Below are 17,974 nucleotides of genomic sequence, written 5' to 3' on the forward strand. Positions count from 1 at the left end.
GGGGGCGGGGGCGGGGGGGGGGGGGGGCAGAGAACCCAGAGAACCCAGAGAAAACCCACACGGACATGGGAAGGACATGTACTGAAACTCTACGCAGACAGTAATCCGAGCTCAGGATAAAACCAGGGACTGTGGAGCTGTGAGGTGGCAACAATACCTGCTGTGTCACTGTGCCACCCTGTAGATGTAGCTGTACTTCACAATAACACTGAGCTGTACATGTACTGTACAGATACTGCAAAACTTTACTTGCTCTGTTCTTTATTATTATTATTATTATTATTATTATTATAAGCTTAATTTAAATGATTAAACAATTGTAGATAAAAAAATAACTTATTTTGTAAATACCGTACATTTACAAGAGCTACATTTTTATGTATTTGATACAAATACAAAAGCATTTTAATGGCGGATTTAATCATTTAGAATAGCAACACTCAAAGATTAATAATGTGTATAATACGTACAGCATAATATTCGTATTATAAAATGACCTTTTTTGGCCACAACAAACATGGACGCTTCGGCAGTCCGTGTTTGAACATTGGACGCGTATAATCATCGTCACTTCCTGCCGTCCTTCCTTTTTCGAGCTCCGTGTGGCTGGGGAAGACGAGCTGAAATGAGGTACGGTAAAAAGCGAGTTAAAAACTTATTCAATTGGTTTAGTTTTACTTTTCAAACGCAAATGTTTAGACTGAGTAATAGACATGTGTTGTATTTTGGTGGTTGTGCTGCCAAAGAGGCTTCAGGAAATTTACAAAACTCAGTTTTTATGTTGCACCTTTGGTGAACTACCGGCTCCTCGTAATTTAAACCAGCGCTCAAAATCTTAATCCAGTGAAATCTAGGCACTATCCGACTTTAAGATAATAATATACATGTTTATCTTCACACAACATATATTTAACATATATTTGGTTACTATATTGGGTTGTCTAAGACTACGTTTAGTATTATTTTAGCATTAGTAGCATAGATCGCGCCGATTGAGTTGTTACAGCAGTCACCATCTGGCACAACAACCGAATCGGTGTGTTTTTTCCCCTCTGTGGTAGGAACTGTAACTTTATTTTTCATTTTTAAACACCGTTGAGATATTTGTGTTTTAATTCCAGTAAAGTCTCAAGAGATACGTTGTACGAGGCTGTTCGGGAGGTCCAGGCTGGCTCCATTTCCAAGAGGAGAAAGTGAGAATCTGATATTTATATCTTTTTAGTACCTTTCTGTTGTTTTACAGTAACATTGAATGTGTAGTTTCTTTACTGAAGTTACAATGTACAATCTCAAGTGTTTAATTACTTGATTGTTGCATCATGGCATGAATGCCTTGCAATAAGTGTAATCCATGTAATATCGTTTGTCTCTGAATATTACATGACTATTAACCATCCTTAATTGTTCAGGTTTCTGGAAACTGTGGAGCTGCAGATCAGCTTGAAGAACTATGATCCCCAGAAGGACAAGCGTTTCTCAGGCACTGTCAGGTTCGGACCTTTACTGTTTCACCCAACCTTCTCTCAGCCTGCACCCTACCCTGCCTGGGTGTGCCAATAAATTATATAACATGTATTTATATGTACGTATCTTAATAAAATCATGCTCATCCTGAAGGTGAGCTTAATTACTCAGGTAGGCTAGTAGTAGGCTTGGAGAAGAGCCCTGGGTAGTCTGCCTACATCCCAGAGCTGGGCTGTTAAAGCAGACGGACCCCTACCCTGGGTCTTAAAACATGAGGGGAGGCTGATGGGTTGGGCATTGTGTGTGTGCTTTCATCCCTAAGCCGACCATTTAATTATGACCGTGCTTTCGGCACCGTACACCAGACAACGTGGTATGGGTAAGACTCCAGTTCTGCATCACTTGGCCTGCAAGCATTTGCTGCTCTTTGTGGTATCAGTGGGTTTGTTCCTTTTGTTCTTGACAGGCTGAAGACCACTCCACGTCCCAAATTCTCAGTGTGTGTTCTCGGTGACCAGCAGCATTGCGATGAAGCCAAGGCTGCCGAAATCCCCCACATGGACATTGAGGCACTCAAAAAGCTCAACAAGAACAAGAAGATGGTCAAGAAACTGGGTATTTCTTTTTATTTCTTTATTTTTTTTTCTAATGTTATTTTCTTTCTAAATACATAATTTGCATATAATTTAAATGGTTAAATAGAACAGGTGTTCACCGTAATATTTTTGATTTAATGGTTAGTAAATCAGAGTGACCGCAAACAAAACCTTTTTAAAAATACGAGTGATGTGGCATACTGCAACCTCTCCAGCATGCTTCTCCGTTCATATCGGATACGTCTTAAAAGCGGCATGTGGGCAATGGATTGAGCATTCATCCCCGTGGATTCTTGTAATATGTTCACGATACACTGTAAAACTGTAGTGCTGCATATTACTGCAAGTGATACATCGAACCCGAGTTCAGCAATGCCTTTATTTGATATTTACAAAATTGTTGAACACACAAATATGAACAGCAATTGAGCTACTTTAGTATGGGGTGTCTTATGGTATTGGTCATTTTGTGGTTTGAAGCTGCTGCATGGCCTCCCTGCTCATGTTTGGTTGGTGGGCATTTCTGTGAGGTTTCACATGATTAAGTGCAGCGGCATGGCAATGTTTGGGTTCAGCGACTTGTGAAGTTTGCATTTGCGTGGTGAGCCAGGTTTTGTTGAGCTGTGACAATCATGAACTTGCAAAGTTGCAAGTGGGTTTGTTGTGGACATGAATTGTCCTGCACAATCACAGTATTGAACGATCAGTGTCCTGGTGTTGCTACTTCAACACAACTAGGTGATTTTAGAAGCTTAATAGACTTACAAATCATGGTTAGGTTGATTAAAACTTGCCTGTGCTCCACAGCGAAGAAATACGATGCCTTCCTGGCTTCTGAGTCCCTGATTAAGCAGATCCCTCGTATACTGGGCCCTGGTCTGAACAAAGCCGGAAAGTTCCCCTCTCTGCTCACCCACAACGAGAACCTGAATACCAAGGTGGATGAGGTCAAATCCACAATCAAATTCCAGATGAAAAAGGTACAATTTGTTTGTAGAACTGTTAAATGTAGTGATTGTCTATGAATTCCTTGATGTAAACTGTATGTTAATGTCTTTGTGTATGTGATTTGCTCAGGTGCTGTGTCTGGCTGTGGCAGTGGGCCATGTAAGGATGTCTGAGGATGAGCTGGTGTACAACATTCATCTTGCTGTTAACTTCTTGGTGTCTCTGCTGAAGAAGAACTGGCAGAATGTCAGAGCCCTCTACATCAAGAGCAGCATGGGAAAGCCTCAGCGTCTCTATTAGGGATTCTGTCTTGTACCTTTTCAATAATAAATGTGGAGTGATCCAAGATCTGTTTTGTCTGTCTTCTCTCTTGCTCTTTATTGAAACAACTTAGGAAATTCTCTAATCAAGTCATGGTTGTGTCATTAATAATGTTCTTCTTGAGTCAAAAATGTATATAAAGTCACTGTCTAGTCATGGTAGATGCCTGAAAAATCATCAAAGGAGACTGATATTAGTGAGGTCTGGGAAAAGACTAAAATTATTTGAGGCACTTAAGGTAATATAGGCTGCTCTTTTAAATGTGATTCTTGTACAGATGAATCTCAAAATTAGAATATTGTGGAAAAGTAATTTTTTTTTCTCTAATTTGAAAAATTGGAACTTAAATATATTCTAGATCCATTACACATAAAGTGAAATGTTTAAAGCCTTTTTTTTATTATTTTAATCTTGATTATGGCTTACAGCTCATTAAAATCAAAAATCCAGTATCTCAAAATATTGGGAGCAGGGAAAATGCTAAAATATGTAGAATGTGGGGTACCCAGGACCTGGGTTGGGAACCTGTGAGAACAAGTGAACTCGACCCATGCCATCAAAATATCCCTGGTCACATAACAGCTGCTCACTGTCAATTATTCAGACCTGTACTGTTGTTTTCATGAAGGATGACTTATTTGACCATGTTACTTGCTTAGGGATAATGTGGATCCCTGGTATCAGAGTAAAACACAGTCAGTTGGAACTAAGAGTGGTCTATTTGGCAATAAAATTATTTTGTTGCTCTTATACAGTCCCACTATGTGTTGGTCCACAAAGATAACGTAATGGTAAGATACATCAATCACTAGGGTGGCACAAATTCAGATCATGCTCTCTGCCTTAAACTAAAGCTCCTCAGGTGGTCCCTCTCACAGTTAGCCCCACTGAGTGCACTTTGCTTGGCAGGAGAGCACAATGTTGCAGCAGACATGCTGATGAAAGCGCATGTGCCTGGGAGAGTGGAAACCCATATCTAGAAAAAGTTTGACAGGGCACAGTTGGGCTTCTTCATCAATGTTGTTATCCCTGGTAGAGCTGAACAGTCTGCTAGATCAGAACACACAATGAACCACAACTGTCCTTATTGTCTACAGCATGTTTTTCTACCTCTATTACTGATTCTCCCTACACTGCACAGAATTAATCTCTCAGAACACAATGTCCTGTTTGTGCCTTAGTTTTCACTGCTGCTGTCACTTGTCACCTTGGCAGCTTCCTCCCTGAATACATCTGTGGTCCCAAATGGGAGGAATGGTTTGGCTCCATTAGCCTGGTTACTTGAACAAATAAGTTTGGTCCTTTGGAGTGAAGAGCAGGTTGAGAACCATGATCATGAATGCTTGAGCCCCCAGTAGACTTCTTTGAGTGGTGTGCACTCCAATCATCTTGATTTAATGCACTGCCCAGTTCCTAGAGTACTAACCTTCAAGGACTGCTAGACAGTGGAAAGTCCCCAACTGTGTTGTATATTCTGTATGTGGCAACATTACGGATATCACAGCACCGTGGATGGGGTCATAAACTGGTCACAGCCTTTCTGAAGGGAGCAAGGCTTATCTCAGACACCACCTCAAGAGCCCAGTGTGGGATCTGTTTGTACTGAAGTCCCTTACGTCCCTGCCTTCTGAGTGCATACAGGATGCCAGCCTGCATCTTTTAAAGTTTGTTTTTACATCATTTCTGCAAAAAGAGTAGGACAACTATGGCAACTGGCAATTGGCTTGCATGTGTTGGTGTCCATTCATTCTCACAGCCCTTTGCAGTTATCTGGTGTTCATGGAACCATAGATGCTCTGCTTGTATTAAATGCAAATTTCTTGCCTGAAATTATATTTGCATATCTATGATGAGTCAAATTGTTTGTTGATGTTTCCCCTCAATCTAGCCATCTGTTCTAGACACTACTATGACGGTAAATGGAATTAACTGTGGTTACTGGCCACATTGATGCTCATCTTTATCCCCTAACAAGATTACATAGTTTGTCACGGTGTGAAGCAATAGATGGGATGGCCAGAAAGCACAGATGGACCTGGTAAGAGCCACAAATCTTATTTCTCAAGCTTGGGTTTCTTCTGTGTTCTAGCAGTTAATTATTCCTTGCATACTGACCATTTTTACCATGTCTCTAAAATAATTGCTAAAAGAACTTCCTGCACCTTGCGGATTTGGCAATTCAAAGTCAGAAGACTCTTGCGTTCAGTATGACAGTCAGAAAGGTCCAAGTAAAAGTTGAACACGAGTTTACAGATAAGTTGATTTGAATACATTTTGTAAGTGTGCTCTACTGTTCCCTCTGTCTAATTACTTCATATTAAAATGTCTTCAAATTTGTTTCAATTGTCACAGGAGACAAATGGAGACCAACACAGTTACAACAATCAAAGAGCAGTGGACAGTGAAGAAGAAGGTAAATGTGGCTATAGATCTTAAAATGGTATATGCAGGGTAAATTTTTATAGTGAAGATGCATACTGCTTATAGAGGAGAACTGCATTTCTTGTCTCGGGAACAAACATTACATACATTGCAGGGTCCAGACGAGAAGACTGGAATGAATGGTCCATTATAGAGAGCCATGGGCCAAATAGGTGATATTAGACCCATCATGCATAATGTACAGAACAACACAAAATCACACACGTCATCATAAAATACTCTGAATCCCCATGTTTTATATGATTTACAACCTCAGAGGGTTCGATTCCTGTCTCCACCCTCTATGCATGTTTGCATGTTCTCGCTGTGCTTCAGGGGTTTCCATGTCCAGTCACAAGATATGTGCTGTAGGCTGATTGGCATTTCCAAATAGTAGTGTGGGAATGTGTATGTGAGTGTGCCCTGCATTGGATTGGCATCCTGTCCAGGGTGTACCCCACCCTGTGATAGGCTCCAGGTTCCCCTAAAGGATAAGCAGTATAGAAAATCAATGGATGGATGGATGTGTGAATGGGTGTGTGAGTAAGTGTGTGTGTGTGTGTGTGTGTGTGTGTGTGTGTGTGTGTGTGTGTGTGTGTGTGTGTGTGTGTGTGTGTGTGTGTGTGTGTGTGTGTGTGTGTGTGTGTGTGTGTGTGTGTGAGTGATTGTGCCCTGCGATGGGTTGGCAACCTGTCCAGGGTGTCCCCCGCTTCGTGCCCCGAGTTCTCTGGAACAGGCTCCAGGCTCCCTGCGACCCTGTATAGGATAAGCGGTACAGAAAGGGGATTTATGGATGGAATTGCTGCATAGAGCACTAATGAATGAAATGAATTAAATAATATAAGGGGTGGGGTGGAAAGGTTGACCTATCATTGGATGAAGATAACGTAGAAAACAAGTATTGGCACTTTACATATTTTTTCATCAAATAAGTGTAATCCATGTATATCCCATATAATAAAGATGGCAATGTTTTATACAAGAGTCACGTTTATCGGTTGCAGTTGTTTGTGTGGTAGGAGATGGTGAAATGATGAGCAATCTTGATAGAGTATATTTTATTATAAATAACATTCCATACATATTAAGTTGTTAGTACACAAATATATATTATAGTGAGGAATTGCCGCTTTAGGACATCTGAATAAGGAAAATATCTGCACTCATAAAATCTAGCAGGCAGTTTATAAAACAGGGACATAGTACCAAATGGCATAGCAGCACCTAACAAGAATATTGTAAATGTAGAAACAATAAAACCTGTAAGAAAAGGACTGAGATTAATCTTAGAAGAGTAAAAACAACATAAATATTATATTAAAGCATAATGTATTACTTTACATAATTGGGGATCCAAAATACTAGGGTATAAAAAACTGTGTACCAGACACAAGCATATACTTCAAAATGTACTTTTCATGAGACTATTTTTTTTAGAAATAGTAACTGTACAGATGGACCAATAATAATAAATAATAATAATAATAATATAATCACTGAGAATTTGGCATGATGCCTTACGATTAAGTAATTCTTAGACTTGAATTTCAGTCAGTGTTTAAGTGATGAAGGGCTCTGCACTTGGTGAAAATCGGTGCCACATCAATTTGGCTCAGCTTCACCTTTTACTCAGAATCAGCATTTTACTCTCAGACAGCATCAGAGTCCATTGGCTCAATAAATAGACTTAAAAAAGATATGTATTAATGACATGTATAGAACAAAGATGGTGAAAGATGCTTCTGCATTTTAGCTGACTGTGGTCTAGACCTGGCTTACGATCTCGCAGTCTTCTTCTTCATACCACTGCAAAGGAGTTCCATCATGATCTCGCTGTAGGATCACTTTCTGAGGAGTCTGCAAAAGAACCAGAACAACAATGTATCAGACACAGCTTTGTGCATTCTTTTTCTTCTTCTTATTATTATTATTAGAAACAAATATTAGTTATTAATTCATACTACTTTCCTCAGTTATTTTATCTATTTATGATCAGTTCAGCACATGCAACGTGTATAATACAACAATTAAATTCTTTACCTGTCTCCGAGACTGGATCTGGTGGTAGGGTGGTGGCTCTTGATCTGGTGAGCATTTAACATGCATAGACCCTTGTCGTTCCAGTGGCTGAAGCTTAATTTCTCCCACATTGTTCCTCGCATGCCATGCCCTGAGGTCATTTGTGACGACATCTCGAGGAAGCAGCCTGCTAGGATGATTGGGATACTCCTTCAATGAAGGTGTGCGAGCCGGCCTATGGTATGGTGGAGGGGGTTTAACTATACGCTTAGGTGAAGTCACATCTACCTGCTGCTTATTTGTATTTGTGGAGGTCAAAGCCAGGTTCAGCCTTCTCATATCTCTCTCTGGCAGCATCCTGTCATGGTTATTATCTTGACAGGGGCTGGTGACAGTTGGTTTGTTTATTTGTTTGCTCACAGTGTGGTTGTTTTTGGGAAGGATGTTGGTGCTGGAGTGCTGGACTTGGGACTTGTTTTGAGCGATGCGGTGGAAACCGTAAGGAGGTGGGAGGGATTTGGCTACCTCAGATGTTAACTCATGGCTGGATGAGCTGCTGTAGGAGGATATGGAGTGCTCTGAGCTGCTGTCCTCTGAGCTGCACTGATACAGACGCTGCACTGAGTAAGCCAAGGCAAAGTCAGTGACTCGGCGACGTGGGAGCTTCGTCCTTCCACGGCTCAGATCTAAGCTCGGTTTGCTTACTTCTGGCTTGGTTCTGGGAAACCTGTTGTAAACATCATAACATCATCTAACTGCATCAGATACTTTAAAAATCCTAATTATGACCTATTTAATAATCATAAATAGGTAATAGGTCATTTAGAACTTATATGAAATATGTAAGATATACCTTTAGTATGCCACATGAATGTGCTTATCCTATCTGTTAACACTAACATCTTCTATTTCTATTATTATATTCATCAATAAAGCTAAACTCCAAACGCAGTATATATAACAGTATATTGTATATCGGTGGTAATCTTTATTAGCATTATGCTCTACTCATATAGATGATGTTCACACTTCTTGATGCAATACCTCATGCAATATTTGTAAAACTTGAATATTCTGAAAGAACAAACATCAAACAAAAATGTTGTTGTTTTTTTTTTTTTTTTTACAATGTTTAACAACTGAATGCGGAGAATGATCCTCTATATGAGCTGATATAAAAATGATCCCCTGAAATGTTTCCCTTACCAAATATTATGCTCTTTGGCAATGGGTAATTGAAAGCACATTCAAAAATATTGAATTCTGTATTTACAGTATACTTTAAATTTGTCATTGTGTTCTGCCCAGGAGTTAATCTGGGATTTAGAAGGTGGGGCGAGGCCTGCTTATATTATAGGCACCAGCACTGTGGGAACAGCAATGTTCAGTTTATGGATTATTATACAGAGCTTTCAGCATTGACGTAATAGAAAAGAGATTGAAACGAATATTTATGTTTCTGTATTAAGAGCTTAATTGAACTACAAATGGGTAGCCAGACCTTAGGTTTTGACCTTAAGTCTGATTCTTTCAATATCTGATTATTGTCTACAAGAAAATGACAAAATAACCACATTTTTTTTCTTAATTTTGATTATATGTACATAGAGATGTAATAACTGCCTTGACTGAAGGGATATATTTTTCTATAAAGGAGTGTGAAACCACATTACTGTGTAGTATGATTCAAATTTCCATCAAATTCTACCACTGAAACTCAGCTATGCTTAGTGTTCACATAAGCCAAAAGTGTGGGGGCTTAGCCGTCTTTTGCACGCAATTTAATCCTTTGTTCTCTTCCACACCAAATACAGGTTCAGGTACATTTCTGTCTGAAAATTATTCAACTAAACACACAGCTTGAAATTATTTTGAATATTGGAGTCCAAAACCCATATAATAAAATTTGCTGGATTCTAAATCTGTGGCATTTGGATCGGCTCAGACTGGATTACCTGAAGGACTGGGAGATGTGGCGGCGCAGTGGTAGGTCCGGGGTGGAGGGAGCGCTGTTGGAGTTATTGTTGCGCATTGCCAGGCTTTTGAACACAAACTGGGGAGCAGGAGGAATGTCATCGAGTCTCTGGTCTATCGAGGATCCGGTTGGACTGCTGCTGACACACACATAGTGTCATAAATCACACTCATTCTACAGTGTATGCTAAACCGATTGACCTATTGATTTTTGTCTTTATGGAAACATTAGTGACCCTGGCTGTGATTTCATCATCAATAGCCTGATGCAAGCTAATTGATTTAATTATTAATTAATTACTATTAATAAGGTCCAAAAACATACAAAAGCCTACATGGGAAATTAATGAATTACTAATTAACGACACTAGTAAAGGCCCTTAGAAACAAGATTCAGCAAAATGTTTCATTAAAATGGTCAGATTATATGTTTGTCATGTGATCAGCCACAAGGATGCAAATTGACCATAAAACAATGGTGCACTTATAGTTTTGTACTTAAAAAGTATTTATATGTTTAACAGAAATTTAAAAAATGATTATCGTCTTTCCTAAAGACTTAAATCACTTGAATGACTAAGTTAGTAAATTTTCCATAGCTTTACCTTGACCTGCTGCTGCTGGCAGAGGGAAGCTTCTTCTGTTTCTGATATGGCTGATCTAGACTGGATTCTCTCCATGGCATGTTTTGGATGGGTGATCGCTTGTATTCCAGGCTGAAGCTGGAACCTTCATGTTTTGCTCCATGACAAGGCAAGAGGGTCAGCACATGCTGGAAACCAGTCACAGAGTCCAAAGCCATTGGGGACATTGGGCCTGGCTCTAAATCTGTGACAGAAAAATGCCTTCATTTAGATTGAAAATGTTTAAATTTAAATTTCAGTTATATGAGTTGCATAAAAGGATGTGGCCTTCACCATCATCATGGGCAGCGGCATCAGACAGCGAACTGTCATCAGACATACAGAGGTCTGGAAATCAGAACAAAAGTAATTCTGTTAAAAAGTTCATTGCTAAATTATGTATAACTATGCACTCAGAAATATACTTTAATGTGTTCCCGGCACATTACAGGCATTATAGATTCATACCATGTTCATTATTCTGCAGTTAAAAGCTTGTTGAATAATTATTTTTGACATAACTCCCTATTGGTCAATTCAAAATTCATACATAAATAAACAAATTAAATAAAATAAATAAGGTGAAATGGTTTTGTGGCAGCTTTCCCCTTACCCTAAATGTAATCAATCAACTAAGATGTGTCGGTGTCTGAGAACTAATGTAGCTAAAAGGTGATGGAAGTCAGTCTCACCTGACACTCAAGATATCCACTGTTGCTGCCTAACAATGATATCTGAAGCATGTATATACAGAATTTGTTATGTGTTTATTACTTGTTAGCTATAGTAGTGTTGTTGCTCCAGTGCAAAACTAAAGAAGCGAAAGCAAGACACCAGATATGTCTTTGCGGATTGACTATATTTTGTGAAATATCAAGTTCACAAAACATTTCTCCAAAATGGCAATTCAAAACGAAACTGAAATGTTAACCAGAATCTCAACAAAGTGCCCACCCACAGTGTGTCGCAAGTTTACAGCAAATCTTATGATTGTAAATGCAATAAAAATGTCCATTACACATCTACACTGATATTGTGAAGTTTCCATCATAATAATAATAATAATAATAATAATAATAATAATATCACACATAATAATATTGGGGGCTTACCTCTCTGCCTGGAGGAACGGCAGGTCTTTGGTGAAACACAGCTGTGGTTAATGCAGTGTTTTATCACAGCTTCCTGGAGCTCCTTCATTTTCTTTTCCTCACGTTTGCATTGTTGCAGTCGACTCTTCCTCACTGGCTTACTGATGTGTTCCTCAAGGGACAGCCTTCGGGCTGCTTCGTATATCTGCCTCTGGAGGGCCAAATCAGCCTCAAGTGAATGCAACTCTGATTCCTAAATGGAGCCCATTCAAAGTAAGAGCAAGCAAAGTGTGTTAAAGGGTATTTTATAAATAGTTTGTCATCTGAATGAATATCTGAGTACTAAACTAAATAAAATCAAATCTGGCAGCATACTTGACCACAGTGGTTTTGCTTATATAAAAAAATGTGTCCAGTCATGAAGGAAATATCAGCTTTGGTTCCTGTACCTCTCCATCTCCATGGGGAAGCAACCCTTCATCCAGTTTAAAGGATGCTCCAACGCGTCGCCTGATCTGTGGTGGTTTCTCGTTCGGCAGCAAAGGATAGTCAGATGACAGCTTTCCAGTAAGTTCCTTTAAAAAAATAAAACAAATTTATTTATTTTTTGTTTAAAAATACATTACATTTACAGCATTTGGCAGACACCCTTATCCAGAGCGACTTACATTTCTCTCATTTATACAACTGAGCAATTGAGGGTTAAGGGCCTTGCCCAAGGGCACAATAGAGGTAGCTTGGCAGTGTTGGGGCTTGAATTCCTGACCTTCTGATCAGTCACCCAGAGCCTTTAACCACTGAGCCACCATTGCCCAATACATTAAATTTAAACAAGAACAAAGTCAGCAATCTCTAGCTTAAGGTGTATTGGCTATCAGTCATTGAGCAGATGTTTACGCTGTACAAAGGGATTTTTATGGTGGAATACTTACTAAATCTTGAAATTGGCCCTATGTGAACAAGAAACACCCAGACTATCTTGCAAAAAAGCATCTGTTTCACAACTGCCCACTGCTGACTCGCTCTAATGACTCCATTGAAGAACAAAAGAAAGCTCACCAAAGGCACAGTGCTGCACCCTGACTAGTTGATTGGTTCAAAGACTCACATGAAGCAACTCTTAAAATCTTCAATCACATCAACTACATTTTTGCACTTGTAAGGCCTTTTTCTTCTTCTACAGTGTTTATGACGCACACTAATTGTGTAATCAACTCACATGGAATCTTTTATTTATAATGGTTTGAGATATCGCAAATTACAAATGAACTGAATTCCCATCATCCATTAGTGAGAGTGGTTTATGTAACAGTCTACAGAATATTACTCACTGCCTCTCTGATGCACAGTTTCTTTAGCTCCAGAAGACACAGCTCCAGTCTGTCCTCCAGAGCCTGGTGCTTAAGCCTCATGGCCCGTGTGTGAGTGCTGAGGTCCTTCACAGGAGACGTAGGGCTGTCTGGACCTGCACAAGTGAGCACAATGCATTTATTATGAGAAGTTTTCCTTCAGGCCTAATGAGACTTTCTTTTCTCATGGACCTTTGCTTCTATATATGAGGTACATCTGTGCATAAATGAGGTGCTAAAACTCTGTTGATGTTAAGCTAAGTAAAACGAATTAAACGAACAGGCAGAGATCTTGCAGAATGTAAAGTGATATGTTAATGTGAAACTGAGAAACTTGGTGAATAACTTCTACATTGGGTATAGAATCAGTCCTCCAAAATATTGTTAATACCTTTATATTTCAATAAAAGTTCTTAATCAGGATGCCAGTCATACATTTCGGTTTTAAAGTTTACATCTGATGTTGACAGTACTACAGAATTGAATGCACACTGTTCATGCAGATGTGTCCATCAATACTATTCAAATTTTGCAGATAAATAAACAATTTCTGCAGCATTTCACAATGTAGTTTTAAGTGCTTACCAGAATGTAAAATGATTCCACTGTCTGAGTCACTGATTTCTTCCTTGCAGTCCATGTTTTCTGCTTTGAGATAAGTTGTTCCAGAGTCTCTGTCGATAAGAAACACAGCATGAAATCCAAGTCTATTTCCTGTTTTCAACATGTACACCTTGTTATCATATTGCTCTCAGTGTAGGAACCACTTGTTATTTGTCAACCAAATTTGTGGCATGTGATATGCATAGCCTACCCTTCTTATGCAAATGGTGAGCACAGTGGCTCCTAAGAATCTACCCAACAACTGAGGCTAGAGAAAGTGCAACTGGTCTCTTTCTGCATATCCACCCATCCTTTAGTTGACATAAAGCCCACACCTCCTCCACTGCTTTAATGTCTCACAACACAATAGAAACACACCCCATGATTGACCGTGCACATGTGCCAGGGCTTATTCTCTATACAGCTCCATGGCGACCTGTCCCACTGCAGGCATATGTGCGTGTGTGTGTGTGCATGCACATGCGCTGATGTGGTGATGGAGTGTGGGGGTGAATGTGTTTGGAAAACTAAACACCCCGTAAGAAAACAGATGGCTATAGGAGCGCTCCCCCTCCCGGAGCCTGCACCTGTCGTCCCCCACACCAAAAAAACTTCTTTTTCAGCTATAAAGTTGAACAATGTCTGAGGTCTGACTCTGCCTCAGGGAGAGGGTGCTATTATTTCCATTAAGGCCTCTCTTATTTCAAGGATCACAACATATTTCTTATAACAAGCTTTCGTGGATCTTAAATAGTCAGAAGTATAAAGAGGTCTGATTTTGTAACATATTTATTCCTGCATGATTTCGATTGACCCAATTTGATTAAACTGAACATCAATAAATACCTCCCTCATACTGTCACATGTCTGTAAGACTGTAGACTAACCTTTAATAACCTTGAAATAGATGAAAAGTCCTTTTCATATCCAGAAAATGATCTTACACTGTCTCATGTCCAGTCAAAGCTAGGTCACCCAAAAACAAGTTTTGAATTGTTTCCAAATCAACAGCGTAACACACTTTTGAGACCAGATATTATGTTGATATAAAGATATTATTTTGATTTCCTGAAGTAGCCTCTTCCTGAATGACTTACGTTGAACAGGATGCTATTGTAGGATCCCTTATAGCTTTATGATCATTCAGGCCCAGAACTCATATAGGCATTTGCAGCTTTGCACAGAATGAATGTAAGAAAAGACCAGCCTGCAACTTATGTAGTGCAAATCCTGAACTCCTTTATCAAAACAGCAGTGTGGCCAATTTGCTGAGAAAACAGTATTCATTGGTAGAATATGCCTCAACCTAAGAATGCAGAGTATACAATTATTTCTCTATTCTCTCTTTTTAGCTGTGTGTGAGAATGTGCTAAGAACAGTGGGATGAATACTGTCAATGCAACATACTATTCAGACCACTGCAACCTCTCAAAAAATGCATACTATATTTATACTACACTCCACCCCACCCTGAAAATATGACTTAATGTCTGTCTAGTTAGTCACCAAATTGCCCTAAATGAACAAACAGGACATAGCAGTGATCTGCTCATCTGAAGCAAAATGCTGTGGTGTAGTGACCCACCCATCCTCATATCTCATTGAAGCATAACAAAGAGACATCACAGGAAACGGGTGTTTATGGAATGTAGGCTGTGTTGTCTCCTCCGGCTTTTCCACCATGCTTTACTTGTGGAGCTGCGATCTTTTGGATTGCATCCAATGCCATATTCATTACCACTGTGGTTAGGGTTTGGAATTCCCAAAGTAGGCTAGATGTTGGAAAGTCTGAGGGGAGACTTGAACCTGAACCAGCATGTATGCACAGCCTGTAATTAATGGGGTGCTGAATTGCGTACATGCTGATGTTATGGGAGAGGTAAAATGACTTTACAGTATGACTTTTTTCTGTGTCTGGTGAAAATCCCTAAACTACTTAAACCAAAAATGATGTGTCCAGAACAGATTTGGTAGAAAGAGGACAGAACAGGAAGACACAGAATTGTACTGAATTAGATGTTCCATTCAGTGCTGATTAAAAAAAATATATTAGGCAAGAATTAAGCCTCGTATGATACTCTCTTTAAGCAATAAATAATGCAAAGTGCAAGTCCTTTTGTTTAACTGAAGTTCTTACTCCAGTGCTGCTTTACATATTGCTCTTAACCAGTGTACTTCTTGTTTACGACAAGCCAAATTATATTACTGTGTCAAAGAATACAAAGGATGTTCCATATTATTTTCCTTAGATTGCCTGTGTAATAAAACATTTAGGTCAGCACACACCAGGAAATACTAACAAAACTGTCATTAACATAATAGCTGTGATGATTTAATCAATTGTATATCCCTGCATTCAACAGGCCCTGTGAAAATAGGCGACCTAATCAAGCTTATGAATGCAACATCTGCTGCATTGTTCTGCTTACTGTAAACACATGGTAATCGGGCCTCTTAATTGTATTTGAAAATAGTAAACATATATGTAGTAGAAAAATAGGCTGTTCTCTAAAATGCACAAAGTTTATCTTCCAAAAAGACTTGTCTCTTTGAACAACCAAGCTGGATTTTTGTAGGTTATATTACTTATAACATAATGAACATTTGATTTTTGTTGTTGTTTTCTTACAAGGATCAGAGGGCACCATCATCATCATCATCATCATCATCATTATTATTATTATTATTATTATTAACTTGGCATTAGGCCTACTGCTGTGATACAGTTCACAATATCTTAACGATTTCACAATTGCACGTTATTAATAATAAATATAGACAGAATAAGTCTAAACATAAATGATTAAAGATGCTGATTATTGATAATGGTAGATATTATTATTGCAGTAGTTACAGATTACAAGTAAAAAAAAAAATCTAACAGCTGATATCAAATATCTATCTATAACTTCTACTCAGTCATACCTTTTTTAATGTTCACTCCGAGATGGGTCTGTAAATGAACTTGTCAACTTTTTAATTCATTAGCACAGACGCTCAGCAGGATACACTCATACACTCACACACACCCACAAGCGCACACACAGGCGCACACACAGGCACTCCGGTGTAAATGCTGGTGAGATGCTGGACCTACTCAAAAGACACTACTGCCTCTGGGCCGTACCATTTCATTTCGAAGCAGGGGGAGTCAAAATAAATAAGACGCGACTCTTGATGATAATTGACTATCAAAAACCATACTAAAGCAGACCTGATTAATTTTGGACAACTAAAATAGGTAGGTGAGAAATTTGTTTTTGTATATAGTTGGTTCAGAATTAAAAAAAAAATTAGATCTGTCTCACCTCCGTACTCCCCCTAATCATCCTAACAGAGTCCCTGTCCCTGTGAATACACACGCTTTTCTGTTGTGTTGTTAGCTTGAATAGAGCAAGCGGGAAGAAAGCGGACACAAAAGAGCTAAACAAGAGGCGAGTGCCTCAGACAGCTGACGAATAGTTCTGTAGAGCTGATGAAGTGGATCCATGATGACAAAGAAAATAACTTTATTGTGTCGCCCCCTTCCTCCAACAAAACTCTTTTCAAACACTGCTGCCAATATTTCACAAAGTCACGTTAACCTGTAGCAAAACAACAACAAAACAAGAAACACTTTCAGTATAATCTTCATGGAAGGCATCAAGTTTCGCACTCCATTTGTTGGTTTTATGGTCTCGTCCGGTCGGCAGATGGTCAGCTCTCTTTGCCCGTATCATTCCCTGAATTGAAAGATCAGCTAATGAAACGAGGCTTGATTTCCATGTGAAAAGCAGCGGGGAGTCCGCAGGGAGCTCTTTATCGGTGAAGGCATTAGAGCGTCTTCCACCTGTGAATGTACTGGCAGCTTGCGACAAAAATCACGCAATGCAACAACAACACGACGAAAAGTAACCCTGTCCCCGACCCGAGACAGCATGCTGTGCACAGTTCAGAGCAGTGATACAGGAAATCTATTGTCACAAGTGTGTGTGACACGGGGCAGTGTCTGCCTTTAAGTGGAATGGTGCAAACCTCATGGGTTGGATCTGGTGCACTGCCAAATTCCTGTCATCCTGACTTCTTCAGAGACTAACTAACTCAGTCCCACAGTCTTAGAAAAAAGAAACCATGAAGTTTTTTTCTCTCAAGGAATGGTTAAGGGTTTCTGAAAAGTTCTTGAAAAAATGTCCTACGTGGAATTTTTTTCTGAAATAGAAATACTAATTTGTGGGGTTCTAAATATAACTTGCAGGCCATGGTGGTCACCTGGTTAGCACGTTTGCCTCACACTTCCAGGGTTGGGGGTTCTAATCCCAGCTCAGTCCTGTGTTTGTGTGCTTTTCTCTGGGTACTGCAGTTTCCTCCCCTGCTCCAAAAACCAGAGCTGCCAAGACGGCTTATAATGCACAACTTTGGCCTATTTTTTCTGAAATCAAAAATCACAGGTTGTGGGTTGTGGTTTTTTGGGCTTGTTTTTTTTTTTTTTAAAAAAAAAAAAAACAGTTGCTTGTTTGGAAAATCTGACAAACAACTTGGTTTTTTTTTGTTTTTGTTTTTTTACATTTATGGTCACTATTTTCCCC

At 39.3% G+C, this 17,974-nt stretch overlaps 2 protein-coding genes across 2 annotated transcripts; one reads left to right on the plus strand and one right to left on the minus strand.

The window, feature by feature from the left end:
- The first annotated feature begins 582 nt into the window (after positions 1 to 582).
- rpl10a (ribosomal protein L10a) lies at positions 583 to 3,354 on the plus strand. Its single transcript, XM_053625124.1, has 6 exons — positions 583 to 630; positions 1,122 to 1,193; positions 1,410 to 1,490; positions 1,931 to 2,079; positions 2,868 to 3,040; positions 3,138 to 3,354. The coding sequence occupies exons 1-6, from the start codon at positions 626 to 628 to the stop codon at positions 3,306 to 3,308; spliced, it is 651 nt and encodes a 216-aa protein (XP_053481099.1). The 5' UTR covers positions 583 to 625; the 3' UTR covers positions 3,309 to 3,354.
- Positions 3,355 to 6,298: 2,944 nt separating this feature from the next.
- Positions 6,299 to 17,009, minus strand: inavaa (innate immunity activator a). Its single transcript, XM_053625125.1, has 10 exons — positions 16,335 to 17,009; positions 13,392 to 13,480; positions 12,789 to 12,922; positions 11,907 to 12,032; positions 11,479 to 11,710; positions 10,661 to 10,714; positions 10,349 to 10,571; positions 9,725 to 9,880; positions 7,791 to 8,496; positions 6,299 to 7,607 (listed from the first exon to the last, which is right to left on the minus strand). The coding sequence occupies exons 2-10, from the start codon at positions 13,444 to 13,446 to the stop codon at positions 7,515 to 7,517; spliced, it is 1,779 nt and encodes a 592-aa protein (XP_053481100.1). The 5' UTR covers positions 13,447 to 13,480; positions 16,335 to 17,009; the 3' UTR covers positions 6,299 to 7,514.
- Positions 17,010 to 17,974: the final 965 nt, after the last annotated feature.

This window comes from Ictalurus furcatus, chromosome 5 (genome assembly GCF_023375685.1).
Source record: "Ictalurus furcatus strain D&B chromosome 5, Billie_1.0, whole genome shotgun sequence".
In the NCBI taxonomy this organism is placed as follows: Eukaryota; Metazoa; Chordata; class Actinopteri; order Siluriformes; family Ictaluridae; genus Ictalurus; species Ictalurus furcatus.